General features: G+C 47.6%; 2 protein-coding genes across 5 annotated transcripts; one reads left to right on the top strand and one right to left on the bottom strand.

Annotated features, from left to right (window-relative positions):
* On the top strand, positions 1-9,031 carry LOC147988619 (uncharacterized). Of its 4 annotated transcripts, none has more exons than XR_015617410.1 (5): positions 1-449; positions 575-710; positions 1,195-1,360; positions 4,724-5,171; positions 8,660-9,031. XR_015617410.1 is itself a non-coding variant. In XM_087544941.1 (5 exons), exon 5 carries the CDS (start codon positions 6,088-6,090, stop codon positions 7,030-7,032), a length of 945 nt encoding a protein of 314 aa, XP_087401067.1. In that variant the 5' UTR covers positions 1-449; positions 575-710; positions 1,195-1,360; positions 4,724-4,968; positions 5,047-6,087; the 3' UTR covers positions 7,033-8,653. The 4 variants fall into 4 exon arrangements, 3 of the variants coding, with proteins under 3 accessions (XP_087401067.1, XP_087401077.1, XP_087401073.1); XM_087544941.1 differs by lacking the exon at positions 8,660-9,031 and having other exon boundaries at positions 4,724-4,968; positions 5,047-8,653; XM_087544951.1 differs by lacking the exon at positions 8,660-9,031 and having other exon boundaries at positions 5,101-8,653.
* A 143-nt stretch (positions 9,032-9,174) lies between these two features.
* Positions 9,175-11,323, bottom strand: LOC125543683 (Major facilitator superfamily protein). The gene is made up of 2 exons (XM_048707119.2): positions 11,167-11,323; positions 9,175-11,068 (listed from the first exon to the last, which is right to left on the bottom strand). Exons 1-2 carry the CDS (start codon positions 11,167-11,169, stop codon positions 9,323-9,325), a joined length of 1,749 nt encoding a protein of 582 aa, XP_048563076.1. The 5' UTR covers positions 11,170-11,323; the 3' UTR covers positions 9,175-9,322.
* Between the last annotated feature and the right edge of the window lie 7,796 nt (positions 11,324-19,119).

Below are 19,119 nucleotides of genomic sequence, written 5' to 3'. Positions count from 1 at the left end.
CCCACTCACTCAGTCGCCTCTTCACGCTCATTCCCCTCGCTCACCCACTCCACCAAATCCCTAGCCCGCGGCGGCGACGCACCTCCCCCTCACTCGCGTCGGCGAATCAACCGCGTCGCCGCCCTTCTCCTCAGGCGTCGCCGCCGGGCCTTCTCGTCTGCGTCGCCTCTCCCTCTTGCCCGCATCCTCTGCGTCACAGTCGAGCCAAAGTTGGATATTTTAGCGAGGTCGAGTAGGAGCGTGAGAAGCGCGGGCACGGCGGCCTTGTCCTGCTCGAGGAAGGCGGCGACGGATGCTAGCGCTCCTCGCCGCCATCGACCTGCAAGGAGGAGCGCCGTGTTGGACGCTGCCATCTCCGACGCTGCTGGTACTCCTCCGCCGCTACGAGTGCCCCGTCACCTGCGCCCAGGTCAAGCGCGAAGTCGAGCTCCCCATGCTTGACCTGCAAGGTTATCATCCTTAATTTTCCCCACACCTTTCCAATCTCTGGAGCCTAGGATTCGGGGAAAGGCAAGGAGAGATTTTGGAGCTGATTGTGATTGTGATTGTTGATGTGGATGGAATATGGATGTAGATGTAATGTGGTCAAGAACTGCTCTCTGCCGCGGGAGTAGATTGGAAAGGCTGCTGCTGCTCCTGTACAATGCGGTTGCTGCTGCTCCTGTACAATGCGGCTGCTACTGCCACTACCACTCGCCGATTCGGGCATGGTAAAGACCACTCGGTTGCACTACTCCATGTGTAGATGACTGAACTTGGGTGTGAGCATTTTGATGCCTCTGAATTTAGTAAACTCAGTACTCACAGGAGTACACTTTCAGTACTTAGGAGTACATTCCCCCTAGAGTATTTTGTACTACAGGAGTACTTTCAGTACTGTAGGAGTACTTGTATTGTTTCTTAGAGTATTTGCTTGGAGTAAATATTGTAGTTTAACTGAAATCAACATTTCTGAAAATCATGTTTATCAATGGGTTGTAAGTACTGAAATCAACATCTCTGAAATCATGTTTGTCATGTTGTAGTATTCTTTTTGTCAGGATTTTAGTACTCTTGCTTGGCTCAAACCAAACTGATTCTACTGTAATACTCATGCTGTAGTATTATTTTTATCATGCTGGAGAACTTTGATTGATCTAGTGGGCTCAAACCATACTGATTTTTAGAGTATACTCCATGTTACTTCCATTTCAGAGCACATTCTTGGAGTGGATCTGCATTTCAAAAAGTTAACAAGTGGGAGTACATGGAGTACTACATTTTAAGTCGAGGAGAAGATGGTAACTGCTCCGTGATGATGCCACCAGCACCTACGACTTCCTCGACCACCACCACCATGATGACGACTTCCTCAAACGTGGTGAGTACTCCTCCAATGCTTGTACTCTTATCAATGTTTACTGCTGTGATCATGGAGTAGTTAGCTGCTGTTATCATGGCAGGAGTAATGCACCATTAGTTGGTAAGAAATAATGTCAGTATGAAACCTCTCGACATTAACTGTTTTTTTTTGTGAGGAACAGTACATGGTTTCAACTTTATTTGCCCCATTCCATGTTCTGAAATCATTACCAAATCATACGAAGCATGATAACAATGTTCAAGCTGATTTGGTGAATCCGTAGATTACATCTTACTGTGTGTTCCCAAAATATTCAGCATTGCAAAACAAAGAAATATTAAATACAAGTTTCACTATGGATGATAGTGTGAAACAATATATCATATTTTCTTTTTCCTGGGAGCATCATGGACCAACTTGTCAATGTAACCTCGGTTGTATACTACATCTACATCCCTGTCAATGAACATGTGCACTATTGAACTATCTATGCATCTACATCTCTATGAAGATACATATACTACTGCATCTTGGATGGATACTATTGTCAGTTTACTCGCATGAGCCATTCAAGGAAAGTAGTCTCTCAGTTCTAGTGTACCTAGATGTACGATGAAACGAACTTGTGAACCAAAGCAATTTGAGTTGACAACCGGACAGAGGAAGCGGGCAAGAGATGATTTATTTATGGGCGATGATGATTTGCTACAAATACATATACTGCTACCTTCCATGCATGTCAGTATCTGATGCTACCACTTGATTCCCTGAAGATTGAAGAACCACCCCCTACCATTAACAAATCATTTCATATAAACTACTGTACCTAGCAATGTAAAAAATACAAAAAGGATAAAATCACTAACCTGTCATAGAAAAAATGGCACACTCCTGGCCGTCCTGCATGTTTTGGCTTCAATTTCCCTCGCCTTGCATGTCACTGCGTCCTTAAAAAAAAACACATTGATAATTATAATTAAGAACTTCGCCTACAACAAAACAAAACCAGCAGAAACTCATCGCTTTCATTGTCTTCAAGACCCTCATTGTCCTCTAATAATATAGTTTGAGAGAAGTCCACATTACCCCTCGAACTTGTCTTTGGCTTCACTTTACAAACCTCAGAATTGTGTTCGTTCAAGTTTCATCCTTCAACTTTATAAACCGTTATAAGGGGTCTGCTTCAGTATACCCAACCTTCTCTTATTTTATTTATTAGAACATGCCGATGTTACATTATTCTGAACTTCCCATCTTATTTATTAGAACATGCCGATGCCACTGAAAATTATGATTACTATATCCGCACAGCCTCATACCTGGACTACTTGGGTAATTCTCATCAACATTTCGTATGAAAGGCGCATCAAACCCTACCTGATTCCCCTTGTACGTATGATCAACAAAAAAGCCGTAAGCTGTATACAGAAACAAAGATGAACACCCATAAGCATAAACTGTTTCGTATGAAAGGCACATCGGGCAGTACCATTTGAATTTTCTGGTACATATGCACCATAAACATGTGTGAGATTACTCGCCGCCGGCAACGAAGCAACTTGATGCACACCCACCCGTAGCAAACTTGTTCCATCTGATTTGTTCTTGCCTGGATCAATACAAAGCCAATGATATATAGGCAACAAAGTATGCAGGCAACATTCTCAACATTGAGTAGCTATATCGTCAACATTTTCCTTTTCCCTTTTATCCTCAGCTACCTAAATACCCAGATAGAACTCTGCTTGCCCAACAGCTCCACATGCTCTGACTTCTTCTGTCTTTTTAGCTTCTCCTTGTTCCTCCAGCTCTCGGCTTCTCAACTTCTAAGATCTTTCTTTCATCTGTACATCATCACATGTGCGCTATAGGTGTGCCTAAAGATGCATTTTATTGCCACTAACAAAATGGTGAGCTATTCTAAAAACAGGCACACCATGATAATTAAGGTAAAACAAGGTTGAGTCTCATGGGCAGTACTACAGACAAATAGGAGTCCTTGTTTCCTGTAAGAGGTTCATATGAAAAGTTAAGGCAATGATAATTAGTAAGACTGACGCTCCGAATTAAAGCCGATTGGATGAGGTAATTCGTCAAAGAAGTACAATGCAAAGCTGAAACAATGCAAGTGAATTAAAAGAGGGGCTGATGGAAATTGAGCTTCAAGCGGCGACATCCTTCGTGGCATATGTAATACAACCGATTCAGTTCAAATATGTATTTATTATGTTAGCATGAAGGGTAAAACGAAAGGGGACAAACTAATCTTATGTTTAAGCATACAAAAAAAGTAAAATCTAAATAGTGATGTGATCACTTCCTTTTAAACAGCTGTTACGATCAGGTCAGAAGATTGAAAAACTATAATATTTATAACAATGGAATAGAGGGGCTACTACATTACACACTTATGTTTCTACTCATTCAGTTGAGGAAAATCCATGATGCACAAAACAAGATCAATTTCATCCATCTGATTGTTAATGACCACAAAATGACATGATACAAAAGAAAATAGCATGTGCATTTAATAGAAAGTGCTTGTGCATTGCTACTGGCAATAATGGAGATAACTGAATACCATGTGAATTTAACGCAAAATGAAGGTTCCAACCAAAGATTCGAAATACCCATCACCTCCATGACATGATAATTTAGAATGACATATGAGTGAATATCACCAAAAGGAGGACCTCCTATGGTGTAGGAGGCTTAAATCTGGTATATCAAGATCAAAGTCTTCTCACCATAATGGAGATAACTGAATACCATGTGCATTTAATAACACAAAATGAAGGTTCCGACCAAAGATTCGAAATAACGAGAATCTCCATCACATGATAATTTAAAATAACATATGTGAATGTATTTGTACTATAAAGTTATTCAATGTGCCATGTGATAGGAAAGAGAGAAAATATGCCTAGGTAGGTTCTTACTACAATTGTTGCTCCTGCTACTAATTACCAGTTACTTCAATCAATAGCTAAAAAGTATTTTAACGTTTTTCTCTGCCCTAAAAAGTATTTTAATGTTTTTCTCTGCCCCTGCTCTTGGATTTGATTGCAGACTTGATTAGCCTTACCGAATCTTAGAGTTGCTTCGCCAAGGCGTGTCGTTTTTCGCCTTACCATTGCATTCAACAAAATATTTTCCTATCACTCCCTTTAGCTGATGGTTCATCCCCACATAAGATGTACCTGATGCTCCCTGGAAAACCACATTTGTGTATCTTCTATTACATACATGAGATTCTCTAATGCGTGTTTAGGCAGGAGCTAGCATATTAGGAATGAAACATACAAGCCCAGTGAACACTGGATTCACGCACAACCACAGGAAATCCCTCCAAACTAAACTAACCTATGAATCCCGCTTCAGCGAGGCAGGTGAGGAGGAGGGTTACCAGAGGCTGGAGGAAAATGAGAGCAGGGACTGCCCACCGAGCATCCCCATCGCTGGCGAGCCGAGCATCCCCAGCCGGTAGCAAGGGACAAGGGAGCAGTAGGCACTACGTACCTCCATTATTATAGTTAAATGTCATGTCTGGACTGACCTTTCCTTCTTCCTGGGCAGCCAACACTTTGTAGTTGGAAATACTATCAGTTTACACTCCTGATGAAGTGGTAAAAATACATAATTGAGAAATAGATTTACCCTGATAATTGCTTGCACTGCACACTTCCTTACATTTGAATTTGCAGATGATTCTTCAAATGGGAGATGTTCCAAAATTTAGTGATTACCTGATGTTTCAGATGATGATCAGGATGATTGACAAGGAAGAAATGTTCCACAGGCTTGCTATCTGATTCATCGGGGTCTGGTGGTATGTTCCGTACAAGAACCTACAATAAAAACACATTGATGACTCAGAATCAAAAGAATAATCAGAGAACCATTAATCTAGATAAGATCATTGTTGTATGCAGCATTCTTTTTTCTAGCAAAGGGATCTAAACCGAGCTCATGTATAAGTTGCAATCACAAAGGGATCCCATGGCCTCAATCCTCATCTCCATCTCTCTATCCTGATCTGATTCTCTCCGTCTTGAACCAAATAGAGAAAAGAGGGGAGATGAACCTGAGGGAGGAAGGCGATCGCATGGTGGCGAACGCAGGAGGAACCGGAGGACGGGAGCATGGTGGTTGATGCCTAGGGTTTAGCGCAGGTCGTGGCGGCGTCTCCTCTGGGAGGTCGGCGGCGTGCGAAGGCGAAGGCGTACCTCAGCAGAGGTGTCCAGATGGCGACCCAGAGGTCCACAACGATGGCGGCGCCGCCTCCACGACCCCTCGGAGCCGGCAAAGGGATCCGCGGCTAGCGCCTGGGATCTGCCAGGCGGCGGCGTTCGCGTCGCGAATAGATCCAGGGGTCGTCGCTCCTTCACCTCGTACGTGCGGGCGATAGGTTCAGGTCTTTTTGTCGCTGGTTAATTTTCGTAGGTCTTTTATCGTTGGTTAACCTTCGTAGGTCTTTTTACGGTCGTACGTGCATGGGTGGGGGTTGGGGTCTCAGCACGAGGTTTTTTCGGTTTGTGGTGGCTAAGTCAGAGGTGGGAGGATGTACCAAAAAAAACCATAGGAGGTGGGACTAAAAAAAACCTGGAAGCGAGACTACCAACTGCTCCATTAGGAATAGAGATTGTCTTTCTGACTGTTAGGGCATCTCCAGCCGGCCCCCCAGGAAGCCCCCCAGGAGCTTTTTTTCAGCGCCGGCGGTCAAAAACGCTCCCAGCCACACCCCCATGGGCTCGTTTTGCGCCGGTATTAGCCAAAAACACGGCCGGCGCTCGCGAGAGAAACCCAACAACCTGGGGGTCGGCCGGGGCGCCGGCACTACTTTTTTGCATGCGAAACCCCACACGTCGGCCTCTATCTCCACATCTCTCTCTCTCCCCCGTCGCTTTCTCCGCCCCCACCTCCCCTCTCCCCGTCCACTCTTCTCTCTCTCCCCGGCCAAGCACTCCTTGCTGCGCTCCCGCCCGCAGCGTCGCCTCCGCGCCCGGCCGCAGCTCCCGCCCGCAGCTTCGCCTCCGCGCCCGGCCACAGCTCCCGCCCGCAGCGTCGCCTCTGGAGCTACGTGGGACGGCGCAGTCGACGCCGCCACCAACCGCTGCGCCATGGATCCCGACGCCGAGATCGCCTTCGACTTCCCGCCCTACCTCTGCCAGTACAAGAGCGGCCGCGTGCACCGCCCGGGCGGCGACGCCTTCGCCCCCACCGGCACCGACCCACTCACCGGCGTCGTCTCCAAGGACATCCACTCCAGCCCCGCCCGCGCGCGCGTCTACCTCCCGCCCGACGCCTCCGCTGCCACCGCCGCGGCCCCCGGCAAGCTCCCCGTCGTCGTCTACTTCCACGGCGGCGGCTTCGTGGTCGGCTCCCCGGCCCGCCCCTCCGGCAACGCGCTGCGGGGCGCGCTCCCGCCCGGCCTCCTCCGGCTGCGCCGCCTCGAGGCGTTCAACGGCAGCCACCCGGTGCTCCCCGGCGCCGTGAACCTCATGGCGTACGACGCGTCTGGCAACGGCTTCGAAGGCCCCGTGGACGCCGCGGCGGTCTGCGCGTCCTCGCCGGGCTCGTGCGTCGCGCTGGAGCCGTCCTCGCGCGGTGCCTCGGCGACGTCGGGAAGGAGCGGGTGGGGTGGGGGGGGGGGGGGGCAACGACTGGAAGAGATTGGAGCCCCAGAGTAAAATTCTCGCCGGCAGCCCCCCAGGAGGCGAGAAAAATGCCTCCTGGGGAGGCCAACGGCTTGAGATGCCCTTAGCCCTTACGCCTTTTGTGTGTGATTTCTCTCATGTATATTCCTAATCTTTAATGCAAAGGCAGAGCACCTGCCATTAGCCCTCAAAAAAAGCATGCTGTGAACTTGTTCATCTACGAGGCTTCTCACAACTCAAAAGGGTGGGGAGAAAAGGTAAGTGTATGTCGATATATAGATAGCACGGCCTTGTCATGATCAGATCGGATCAGATTAGTGTGAGAGCAAATCACCAAAAGCAATGGTGGTAGAGGTTGACATCCTTGTATGCATGTGAGTGACTCCACCGGGCCCAGCAGCTGCTACTCTTCTTCCTTGCTCATCATCTGGTGATTGTCTGACTGGTGTACATGTACGTGTTGACCAACTTGTGGGGCAACAAGAGCTATCTTATCTACACACGCTGAACTTAATTATGTTTTGTATGACCCAGCTGAGCATTAGGTGTTGGTTGCTAGAGATGGATCGACGATAAATTTTTTTAGAGTAATAAGGGCAGGAGTAGCATGGTTTCTGCTGCTCGGTTTCCCTCCTTTTCAGCTGGAAATTATAATCTCTAGCCTATCAGATGTCATTGTTGGTATTTATCCATAGGGACCATAAGACTCAAAGGTGATGTTAATTGTAATTAGATCAAGGGTCAATGGGAAGAGACTTAAATATTACATTGCTGGTGATCCAGTATGAGTGGAGGTAAATGTTTTGCACTTGATCACCCTCGAGAAATATTTTATCTATCTGTTTCTATCTATCATCTATAACACTATGCTCCCTAGTTTTTAAGGCCTCACAATCAATTGAGGTCTCTATCTTAAAATTGTGTCATCCGATTTTGACCGGGCCAACAATTTCTCAAGGAGCTCTCATTTTCAATTCTTGTAACTAGCATGGTGACCTGCCCATTTGGGCGGCTAGATTATATACATGTTCAATATCAATGGATACAATTATCTCAAATTTCAGCAATTTTGACATGCTTTTGAAAGCACGAGTTTGACCATTATTTATATATGAATATACCTTGATAAAATGTAAACAATTACTATGCGAAATAATCCATCTAAGTAAAATTATATACATCAACACCAATAGGTAACTAGAATACTAAAGCATGAATAGTTTGTTGCAATACTTATCAAATATCTTTTAGTGAAAATTTTCAACTAAGAGTTATAACCTTGTGCTATCATTATCCACCCGCGTCATCATTTCTAGTACTATTTTAAAATACATTATTTTATGTATGCTGTCGTCTCTGTGTATATAGATGCTACACTCATAAACATCTTATGTTGTCGCTTGCCCATCTAATTTATTGTATTCATTGCTACATATTCACTGAAATTTGATAATCCTATACTCTAGCTCATTACTGCAGCTTATATACATGTTGATCTTCATTACTGCAGCTTATATACATGTTGATCGTGCACATGTTGTCTAAGTCAAGTTGCATTCTTAGGAGCTACTAAGATGATGTATTATGCACTTGTAACGCTATCACAACACCAAGTTACTTAATTTGGATCCTAGAGTAACTCACGGGTACCCATATGTAGGCAACCAGGAAGAAGGACAATTTGCCGTTAAGACTGTTCACAATCGGCAATTTGCAGCTGAGATTGTCCACAATCCACGGTTGCTCATGGATATGAAACCCGACTCTACGCCAGGATTGGATGGGTCACTGGTCACCGTCTTTCAAAAGTTTTGGAAGATATCAAGTTGGTGGTCATGCCAATGTTCAAGGATATGTTTCGTCTTAACTTCAGTGTGATAACCATGATCCTCAAGATGTTATGGGGCAATATAAAACGGTAGTGATAACTAGTGAATGCCAGTTGGGAGAGGGATGGCATGCCAACATTTTTCTGTGGCAACTTTATCAAGTAGGAGGTGACAAATGCTGTTGTTTGAAAAAAATCTTACCAGAAATTGACATGTGTTTGAAGAAACAGACCACGCCATACGACTAAACTGAAATGACCAACCGTTCGTCGGATATTGCGACCCTATAATAAAACGGAAACAAAAACATATCTCACTCTTTCCACGGTCCAGAAACATTGGAGAAGATTCTTAGTAATTTTCTTCTTATTTTCAATGATAAACTGAAACAAACAAGTTCTTCACATACGGACGTACATGGAAGCTGCATGCATGGACACCCAGACCGGATGGACCTATATGCACATCCAGTAATGAACGATAACCTGCACCGGCTAGCATTTCTCGTCGGCTGCTGTCGCGGGATGTGGTTGCTCCGCCTTGCTGCTGGCGGCCGGCGTGGCCCACATGGCGCATAGGAGGTAGGCGGCTAGGTTGAGGGTACCAAGCACGGCGAGGAGCCAGTAGAAGTAATTGAGGCGGCTGTGATTGATGGTGTCACCGAGCCATGTGGTGGCGCCCCTAACGAGAGAGACGAGGGCGCTGCTGAGGAAGAAGCCGAGGGAGAGCGTGGTGAGGAAGAGACCGGTGCTCATGGTCTTCATGCTCTTGGGCGATCGCGTGATGAAGAAGTCCAGCTGCCCCGTGTAGATGAAGGCCTCGCCCGCGCCCACCAGCAGGAACTGCGGAATCAGCATGAATACACTGATCGGCAGAGTGGTCCCATTCGTGGCCGTGGAGGCGACGGTGAGACGCTTCTTCTCGCAGATGGCGGCAGCGACCATGCCGATGATGGAGAGGACCAGGCCGATGCCGATCTTCTCCAGGTTGGTGAACCCCGGCCGGCCAGTGAGGTTTCGGCATAGCGGGATGAACACGCGGTCATAGACGGCAAGGGTCAGCATGATGGCGCCAACGAAGAAGACAGTGAGCGACGCGGCTGGGATCTCGAAGCGGCCGATGCGCCGGTCCATGGTGGTCGCCTGCTCCACCGAGAAGGTGATCATCTGCGCATAGATGGTCCAGAACAAGATCGTCGTCGCCCACACCGGCATCAGCCTCGCCACCATCTTCACCTCCTCCACGCGGGACACCGAGCACAACTTCCACGGGTTCGGTGCGGGCCGCCCGTCCGGCCCCACCTCGTTGTCCTCCTCACCGGCCATCACGGCCGCGCTGTCCAAGCACCGGAACTGGTCGGTGTGATGGATCCTCGCGTGCTCGGGGCGGTCCTCATAGAGCGTGGCGGCGGTGAGCGGCTGCTTGAGGCCGCGCTTGCGGGCAGCGGCGACGAGGACCTGGAGGATGTGCACGACCGGGCTCCCGGAGCTCCGTTTGTAGCGGTACCTCTTGGTGCCCGAGAGGAAGACGGCGATGGCCACGAGCATGGCGCCAGAGCAGAGGCCGTAGGCCCAGCTCCGGCCGACATGGTCCTGGATGTAGACGAGGACGGTGACGGCGAGAAGTGTGCCCAGGCTGATGAAGAAGAAGAAACGGTCGAAGAAGTATCCCATGGCGGCGCGCTCGCGCTCGTCGCGCTCGTCGAACTGGTCGGTGCCGAAGCCGGAGACGCTGGACTTGAGCCCGCCGGTGCCGAGCGCGATGAGGTAGAGGCACACGTACAGCACGCCCATCTGCAGACCCGTGGCGTCCTCGCACGGTGCTGCGCCCCCGCAGGGTGGCGGGCGGAGATGGCGTATGGTCGTCGACACAGCGAGGAGTCCGGTGCCAAGCGCCTGGACGAGCGCAAAGATGGCGATGGTGAGGTAGCGGCCGAGGAAGGCGTCGGCGAGGAAGCCGCCGAGGAAGCAGAGGAGGAAGGAGGTGCCCATGAAGTCGGTGACGACGTTGGCGGACTCGGCGCTGGGCAGGTGCATGGTGTCCGTGAGGTACGTCACCAGGTTCACCGCGATGCCCATGGTGGCCAGCCGCTCGCATAGCTCGATCCCGACCACGGATGCCGCTCCCAGCCAGCTGCCGGTGTTGGACCTGTTGGCCGGGCAACCCCGGTAGTCGACCGCATCCTGAACCAGGTTGCCGTCCTCGCTCCACGATGACCTCTCAATCTCCATTTTTCCTCCCTGCACCACACCACACGTACAAACACACAGTTAATGAGACACATTTAAAATGCAAGAACATGCACAGATTAGTACATCAATCGGTCTCAATCACGAACCATTTGTGCTAGCTAGCTTGAGGTCGAAGGAAGAAGGACAAGATGGATGGATCGATCCTTCAGGAGAATATACCAGTGGAAGAAGAAGACGACTGCTAGTGCTGGTTAGTTCTTGCTTGCTGGATCGACGACCTCGCAATGTCCCATTTATAGGCGGGAGGAGGTGTACATACTACACGATCACAAGCGATGGAGACTGGAGAGGGACGTGCACTACAAGCCTGGAGCTTTCTCTCCATCTCTCCTGGTGGCAGCCAATGGTGGTCACACATAATAATGTATATCTCAGTATTATCATATTCAGGTGCTAGATGGTCGCAGGAGGAGAAACTGCTGATCCCTGAGACGTGGAAACTAAGGGAAGTGAACTGAGATGAGAAGAGGGAGTTCAGCTCGCAAGGAATGTTCTAGGAGCTTCAACAGCATCTGCAATGGGGCCCTTCCTTCCCACTAACGATCACAATAATGCAGATAAGATTAGCTAGCAACGGAGGAGAAAGAGAGGGCACTTGCAAAGGCACCTACCTCCACCTGAGTGTGAAGATCAGGACTAGGGACAAAGCAAAGGATCATGGTGTTGATCTGTCCACCTTTTTGATTTTTCACATGCAATTAATTCTTTAGGCTTATATCTGTCCATTCGGTCTGATATTGGTTGGTAATGTCCTCGGTTGTCGATCAACTTACTCCCTCCGTCACAGTTTAGAAGGCACAGTTAAATTTACGTGCGTTTCCACAATAGACAAGGTTTAGGACGCATTGCATTTATTTCTAGTAGCTAATTAGTACTCCGATATACAATTTCTATATGCATGCGTAGTGTGAATACTATTTTTTAGCTCATCTCACAACCAATAGATAACCACCTAGGTCCCAGAGAATTTTCAAGCGCGCCTTCTAAACCGTGACGGAGGAAGTATATAGTTTTAAACATACCAAATCTTTTAGACAAATAAAAGACAAGGGCCACTTTGTAAGGCTTGTTTGCCTCAAAACATTTATAAAAGGCATAAATAAGAATGTAGAAATATGATATTAGCCCTGCTGACTTCCCCTCCGGGACTTTCGAAAGTCTGTGGTGTGAGTATCAGGTACTCCCGTAGCATCTAAGCTTAGGTGCTCCAACACGAGCTCGGCCGTTGGATCTGAGATCCAACGGTCACGGTCAGAGCCTTGGACTTGGCTGTGATTACATGACTCCTGAAGGGTGTTTTTTTAGAATATTTTGGCGCTCCCGTAGCACCTAACCTCATCCGTTGGTTCTAAGATCCAACAATTCCTGTAGTGAAAGAAACTTCATGGGCACCTGTTTAAGCAAGACATCTCTTGTACCTTTGATTCATTGTTCTAATTCGTATTTTAGCTGCTCGCCGCTCAGGGTTTTGGTAGCCATCGGAATGGTTGGATTGTTGCCTTGTTACCACTGCAAGCACAAGAATAATGGTAAACAGATATCTCTCTGACTGCATCAACCACAAGCGAGGGCTTAGATAGGGCCACAGACCCGTTCTCTCCCATGCGTTTCATGTTGGTTATGCATTGTTTAGCCAGGTTGCTCAACTTGGGGTAGTCCAAGCAAATTATTTCCAAGCTTGGCTAACAGTTGATAAAGCGTAGAACTGCTCTTTATGCTGACTGTTGTTAGGGAAACAACTTTCGACTAGGGTATTTCTTAGTAGTGTGGTTAGTGAAATGTAGGCAAAAGGGGTGTGCACGGCAGCCTTATAGCCAAGGTTGCCATACACCTAAAAAAGTGACACAACAATGTTTTTTTGAATAGGTTCAGGCGCCTCATGGAGCTTGACCTACCTTCTATGAGGAGACACGACGATGTACATACTCTTAATTTGCATTATGATGGTGTGCACAGTCAAGCATGTCCTTTGTTAATTGGTAGACCATGCAAGTTCGTGGACCAGAAAAATCCAGTTTTTTTTCTAAAGGGTGGACTAAAGTGAATGTCTGGTTCAAGTTGTTGTACTGCGAGTGCAATTATCTCAAGTTTGATTGAAAGCTCCATCTGTTTTCTATTTTTGTAAGGACTCATTTTCATTCACGTTTTGGGTATCATGTTCTTTTTAAACTATAGAATAATTAATGAACTAGCATGAATTAACGATGAGATGAATGAGGATTGAGGAAATATATCACATATAATTGTGCTTGCATGCCATGTTTCATGCAATATTTATAAGTTTTCAAAAGAGGTGGAAGAAAATCATCGGTTATATTGTATCTTGTGCACAACAAAATTACATCAATGTATATCAACATTTGTGGCAAAGAACAAATGGTGTGTGAATAGCATATAGTACTGTTCACTTATGTATTTTCATTCTCGCGAAGGTCACATATAGTCATTTTTTTGGTGAAATTTACAGGTGCACAATACAACATAACCTATATATGTCCATGATTTATTTCAGATTTTTCTGAAAACTCATAAGAGCCACATGCAATATGAGGTAAAATTTGCATTTCCCTATCTCATGCAAATATGTACATCTTTTAGTTGTATATGGATCGATGAGTTAATGATACTCTCCCTTCAGATCAATGATCGTCTTCTTCCTCTAGCCATATATCGACCAATCGGTTCTTTTGCAGGGAGAGAGATCCCCCATCATGAATGAGAAAAGTAGCCTCCCTTTGCATCTCCTCCTCTAGTTTGCACCCCCACCTTTTGCACAAGCCTAACCCTTCTTTTCCTCCTTACACCTGGTCCTCTATTTTCCTGTCTATATAGTACAGGCCCATGTAAATACATGTACATATGGGCAGAACTATTTCAACTTTTCTATTCATGCGAAAAGGATCGATCGGCCGGTATCTTTTCTTGTCAAAACTCAATGAAAAAAGTAGCTAGGGAATCTTTCCCTTCTGATGCTGACAAGTTGACAAATTCAAGCCCTTCAATACAGACACTAAATCCTAACCATTCATCACTGACATAGTATCATAGATTCATAAATAGTAATATATATATAGCCTCATAGGCTTGACCAAAAGGCTAACTCGATAAAGAAATGCTGACAAATAAACGTAATGGGAGTTCAATACTCCTGGTGAGCCCCACGTGGGAAATATGGTGGAGAATCTCCATTAACTTTTCAGTGTCAAGCAGTTCACTAAAAATGTTAAATTGTTGACAAAATTCTCTAGATCATACAATTATTAGCACACACAGTCATGCCCGTTTCTCTGAAATCATATATTGGTAATAATATATGCACATATGCATTAGCTTTTTTTCGAAGCCTACTAGTATATGATTTGTTTCTTTGATATAAACAGTAATGCCTAACATTAAAAAGTTGCCATCAAGGACGTGTTTATCGCACAATATTGCGGATGCACAAATTAGTGGAAGTAGGCGCCACTTGGTGGCCGTTATGTACTTGTCGGTAACTACCTACCTGCCTGCCTACTATCTATATGTATATAGGTTGCAAAGCATGTGAAGACCCATGAACAGTTGCACTGATCCGATCTATATTTGCATACCTTCCTGTTTCCAAAAACAATATGATGGGCCTATTATATGATTTGGACCTGACTTATCATTCATTTAAATGCAGAAGCTCAGATAAGATATATGGGAGCCAGGAATATAACTGTTGAAACCATAGGCTGTGATCATGGACACGTGTATTAGTTAGGCAATGAAGATGCATGCGTATGGTAGCGGGTGGGGGCATATATCAATTGATCTGGTTAAGTCCTTTTCCCTCTCAGTAGTCAGCGCTCCGGCCGGGAGCTTGGAACCCAGTTGACCTATCTCATCTCACCACTTGTCTGCCATACAGGATGAGGCTAGCTAGTAAAGGAACATGGCAACGGCATGAGCAGAATCAGAACAGGAGATTGGAAAGTTCAGTTTCTGGTGCTCCATTCGGCTAGTAAAGGGAAGCATTAGTGATCTAAAGAAAGCAAGCTCGTGCCAGCTGGTCCCAAGTACCTCGGTAAAGTCATATTGTGAGCCATCGCTTGGGCTGATTGCATTATTGGCAGACGAACTACCATGTGGTATATTCTTTCAGTCTCCTTCACAGCAACTTTGAGCTTTTCCCCGCCAAACAAAGGGACAGCTAATTTGAGCTTTTATCAGATCAATGGCACCTTTAGTTGACAACTCCAAATGACTAGTCACAACTGCCTGATGAGCATGCAGTGAACTTGCTCTGGGAGACTTCTCACTACTCGAAGAGTGGGGAGAAAAGGTAAGTGCATGTGGATAGATGGCACCTCCTTGTCAGGATCAGATCAGATCATTGTGGGAGCAAATCACCAAAAGCTATGGTGGTCGAGGCTCATTGGGTCAGAACAAAAGAAAAGAAATATATTTGCACATATTTGACATGCATATGCTTGTAGTTGACATCTCTGTGTGCATATGATTGACTCTATCTGATTATTCCACCGGGCCCAGCAGCTGCTACTCTTCTTCCTTCCTCATCAGCTGGTGATTGTCTGGCTGGTGTACATGTATGTGTTGGCCAATTTGTGGGGCAAGAGTTATCTCTTATCTACACACACTAAACTTAATTATGTTATGTATGACCCAGCTGAGCATTAGGTGTTGGTAGCTAGAGATGGGGGGGAAAGTAGAGGGATAAGGCAGGAGCAGCATGGTGCTCCAGCATGCCTCTGCTGCTCGGTTCCCCTCCTTTTCAGATGGAAATTGTAATCTCGAGCTTATCATATGCATACACACCATGTGCGAGATAGATCATGAGATCCATTCGAAGTATGTACCTGAGGCTCCTGTTCATTGACGTGTCTGTGCCCCACTGGACCATACCTAGTTACCTACCGACATATTTGTCCTGCATGCCTATGGTCACCATACCACTGCTGGTATTTATCCATCAGGGCCATAAGACTCGAAGGTGATGTTAATGGTAAATCAAGGGTTGTCAATGGGAAGAGACTTAAATATCTTTTTTTTCGAATGTTGGCAGTAGATCTACCAAATTCATAGATCAGAAGAAATAAGGTTGGTCCTGTTTATGAGAGAAACCGGACCCAAAAATCATACAAACGGCGCCTTTCAGCAAACAGCACACACAACCTCACGAGTCACGGGTCCCTCTGACCGGATCCACCTCCAGGACAATGTCCCCAAGAGAGAACTCAACGCCGAATAGTGTCGCCATCGTCCGATCTAAACTAGATCAAGGCTTTCCCCCGGAGCACGTCAGGAAAGGCAAGGTGAGAGCAGCTACATCGATGCCTCCAACAAGGGAGCGACGCCTGAAAGCGCCGCCATCGACGACTCCGGCCGCAACCGGAGTACGACTTTCGCTGGCAGTCTCACCTGCATAGCCCGAACCCAGGATCCGATCAGCCTACACACCGAACCACTATCCCTGCCTCCACGGCCAACCGCACCTCCCGGCAAGCTCGCCATGCTTCCAACCTTGCATCCGCATCCCCCACTGGACGGAGAATGCAACCCCTAGCGGCGCCATTCGTCTCCCATCGGAAGGATGCAACCTAGCACAACGCCATTCATCTCCCCAAGGATGCAACGCCTACCGGCCATTCAAATCCCGACGAAGGATGCAACAACCGCAGCGAGGCCATTCCTCTCCCTCCAGCCACACCATCTCGTCCTCCCACCCGAAGCAGCGTCGAGCTTACCGAACCACCAACAGGAGGATGCAACACTGAACAAGGGTGCCATTCATCTCCCACAACTTATCCTGCGTTGCTAGTGGCCGGCAGCAACGCCGACTGACGGCACCCTCGCAAGCGCCAGCTCCCAACTCGCGTGGGCCCAGATCTGACCCACGCGCCCACGGCGGCGCCAACCGCCCAAACCCGAGGCAGCGCTCCCTAGCGCCTGGCCAGCAGCACCACAGCATCCACCCCTACACACCAGATCCGGGCCACCCGAGCCAGGGCGCGACATCAAGGCGCCAGATTCGGATCCCCGGCGCACGAGCACGACCCTCCCAGTGCAGCCATGCCGCTCCTCCAGACACGGTCGCCTCACCTCAACGCGCGCCCTCGAGATGCCAGATCCGTGTGGGCTCGAGACCTCGCGCGCCTGCGCTGCGACCAGCGCAGCAACGCCACCGCTGAGCCGCCTCGCCAGCATGCCGCGCCTCCCTGAGCTCCCGAACTCCACACATCGGGTCGAACTCCCACCAAGGCGAGCAGCCCGCACTGCCCAGCCCCAAAAGGAGGGAACACCCCCCGCCACCGCCGAGCTGCGTGGGCTTTGCCCGGCGGCTCCCGCCGACGGCGGCGAGGGAAGGGGGAACGGTGGGTGTGTGTTGGCGGCGGCAACTGGGGTTACTCCCGGGCCGCCCGCGGGAGCAGCACGGGAGGGAGCTTACACTGTTTTCGGACTTAAATATCATACATATTGCTGGTGATCCAGTATGAGTGGAAGTAAATGTGTTGCACTTGATCATCCTGAGGAATATTCTATCTATCTATCATATACTAGAAGCATAATACGGTGTTCCTTTCGAGGCATCACGTTGATACGCATCATTATATTTCAATGATTGGATCTATAACTTAATGGTAACGATCTATCCAGAATCACGGGCAGTTTGGTTTGTGATTACGTTCTAAACACTGATGCAAAATGGTATTATTAAGCTCCACGCCTCCACCTATCGCACACCTTAGCGTCGTGATGCAGGTTATCACACGTATCACACACGTTACAAAAATCAAATTAGGTGCCTGAGAGTCAAATGTGTGCGATGGCTGATCCATCGGGCATGATTTTGAAAAGAGTCATGTGTGATAACGGGCACAGAGTTAGGTTGTCCGTCCTATGTGTGATAACTCATGATAGCGCAAACGCTTACATCACCACAATAGTGCGGGCTACATGGCACACGATCAAAATCAATGAATTGTGTGCGATGATGGGGAAACAGCGCACTTGTTACAAAACAGGGGCACCACGTGTGAAGTGCCGCTCATGGTTGGCTCCATCCAAATCGTGTGCGATAACTTATGATAGCGCATACAATTGTGTTGGGATTATTATATACTCTACTAGGCACACGATTGTGTTAAAGTAATTGTGTGCGATGAAAGGAAACATCACATACATTTGGTTGTGGAGCATCATGTGTAAAGCATTATGGATTACACACTAATTACGAACAGATGACTAGATTTCATAGTCTTACAAGTCCAGACCAAACTAGAGTTCAATTCTGCTAAGAACATATATATAGAGCAAGTCCAGACCAAACTAGAGTTCAATCATACTATAGTAGCTTTAGAACCTTATGGTACTAGCCTTAGGCCGCGTTCGGTTTCCCTCGACTCCATGGCTCCGCTCCCGGAGCGGTAGTTAAAATCCTTGGAGCCAGCAAACAGCTGCTCCGCAGATTCTAGAATTTGAAGGAGTTGGTGGACTGCCGAACATGCCCTTAGTGTTGCTAGTATCACCGTCATGAACAAGTTCAACATTATTTTCCACCCACCGCTCACATATGGCAGCTGCACCACAATCCCAGTAATATAGTTACACATCCTTCAAGGGCGCCTTGATCTTCAGTTCCCTCATTAGCACCTCCGCGTCCTCGGGCGGGATGACGTGAGACTTGTTGTCTGCCTGATCCTTCTATGGTGCTCCGTCCAATGGTAGCATCCTAACTCCCCGACCTCCGTTGCCATGATCAAAGGAGAGGTCCCCCCCCCATGACGCACGGTCTTTTGGGAGGTTCTCAGGACACCTCGCGCTATTAGTGGGTTCGGTTCAGTTCCGCAAGGAGAGAAAGGGTATTGATGGCATCAGCAGGACCGAGGGTCACTGACACGTCTTGTCACATCGAAGCTTTGAATGGCCGCATCGTGACGCCTGACGACGCCTCGGGTATGGAACTCTTTCGACCTCCCCCTGCTTTATTTAAGGGGGTTCGGGAAGAAGCGGTAGGGTCCGTCACATCTCTTCCCCAACTTCCCCCATAGGAGTTT

Source organism: Triticum urartu, chromosome 1A, assembly GCF_056163025.1.
Source record: "Triticum urartu cultivar PI428250 chromosome 1A, HENAU_Tu73, whole genome shotgun sequence".
NCBI classification, from domain to species: domain Eukaryota; kingdom Viridiplantae; phylum Streptophyta; class Magnoliopsida; order Poales; family Poaceae; genus Triticum; species Triticum urartu.
This window is presented reverse-complemented; position numbering and strand designations above follow the sequence as displayed.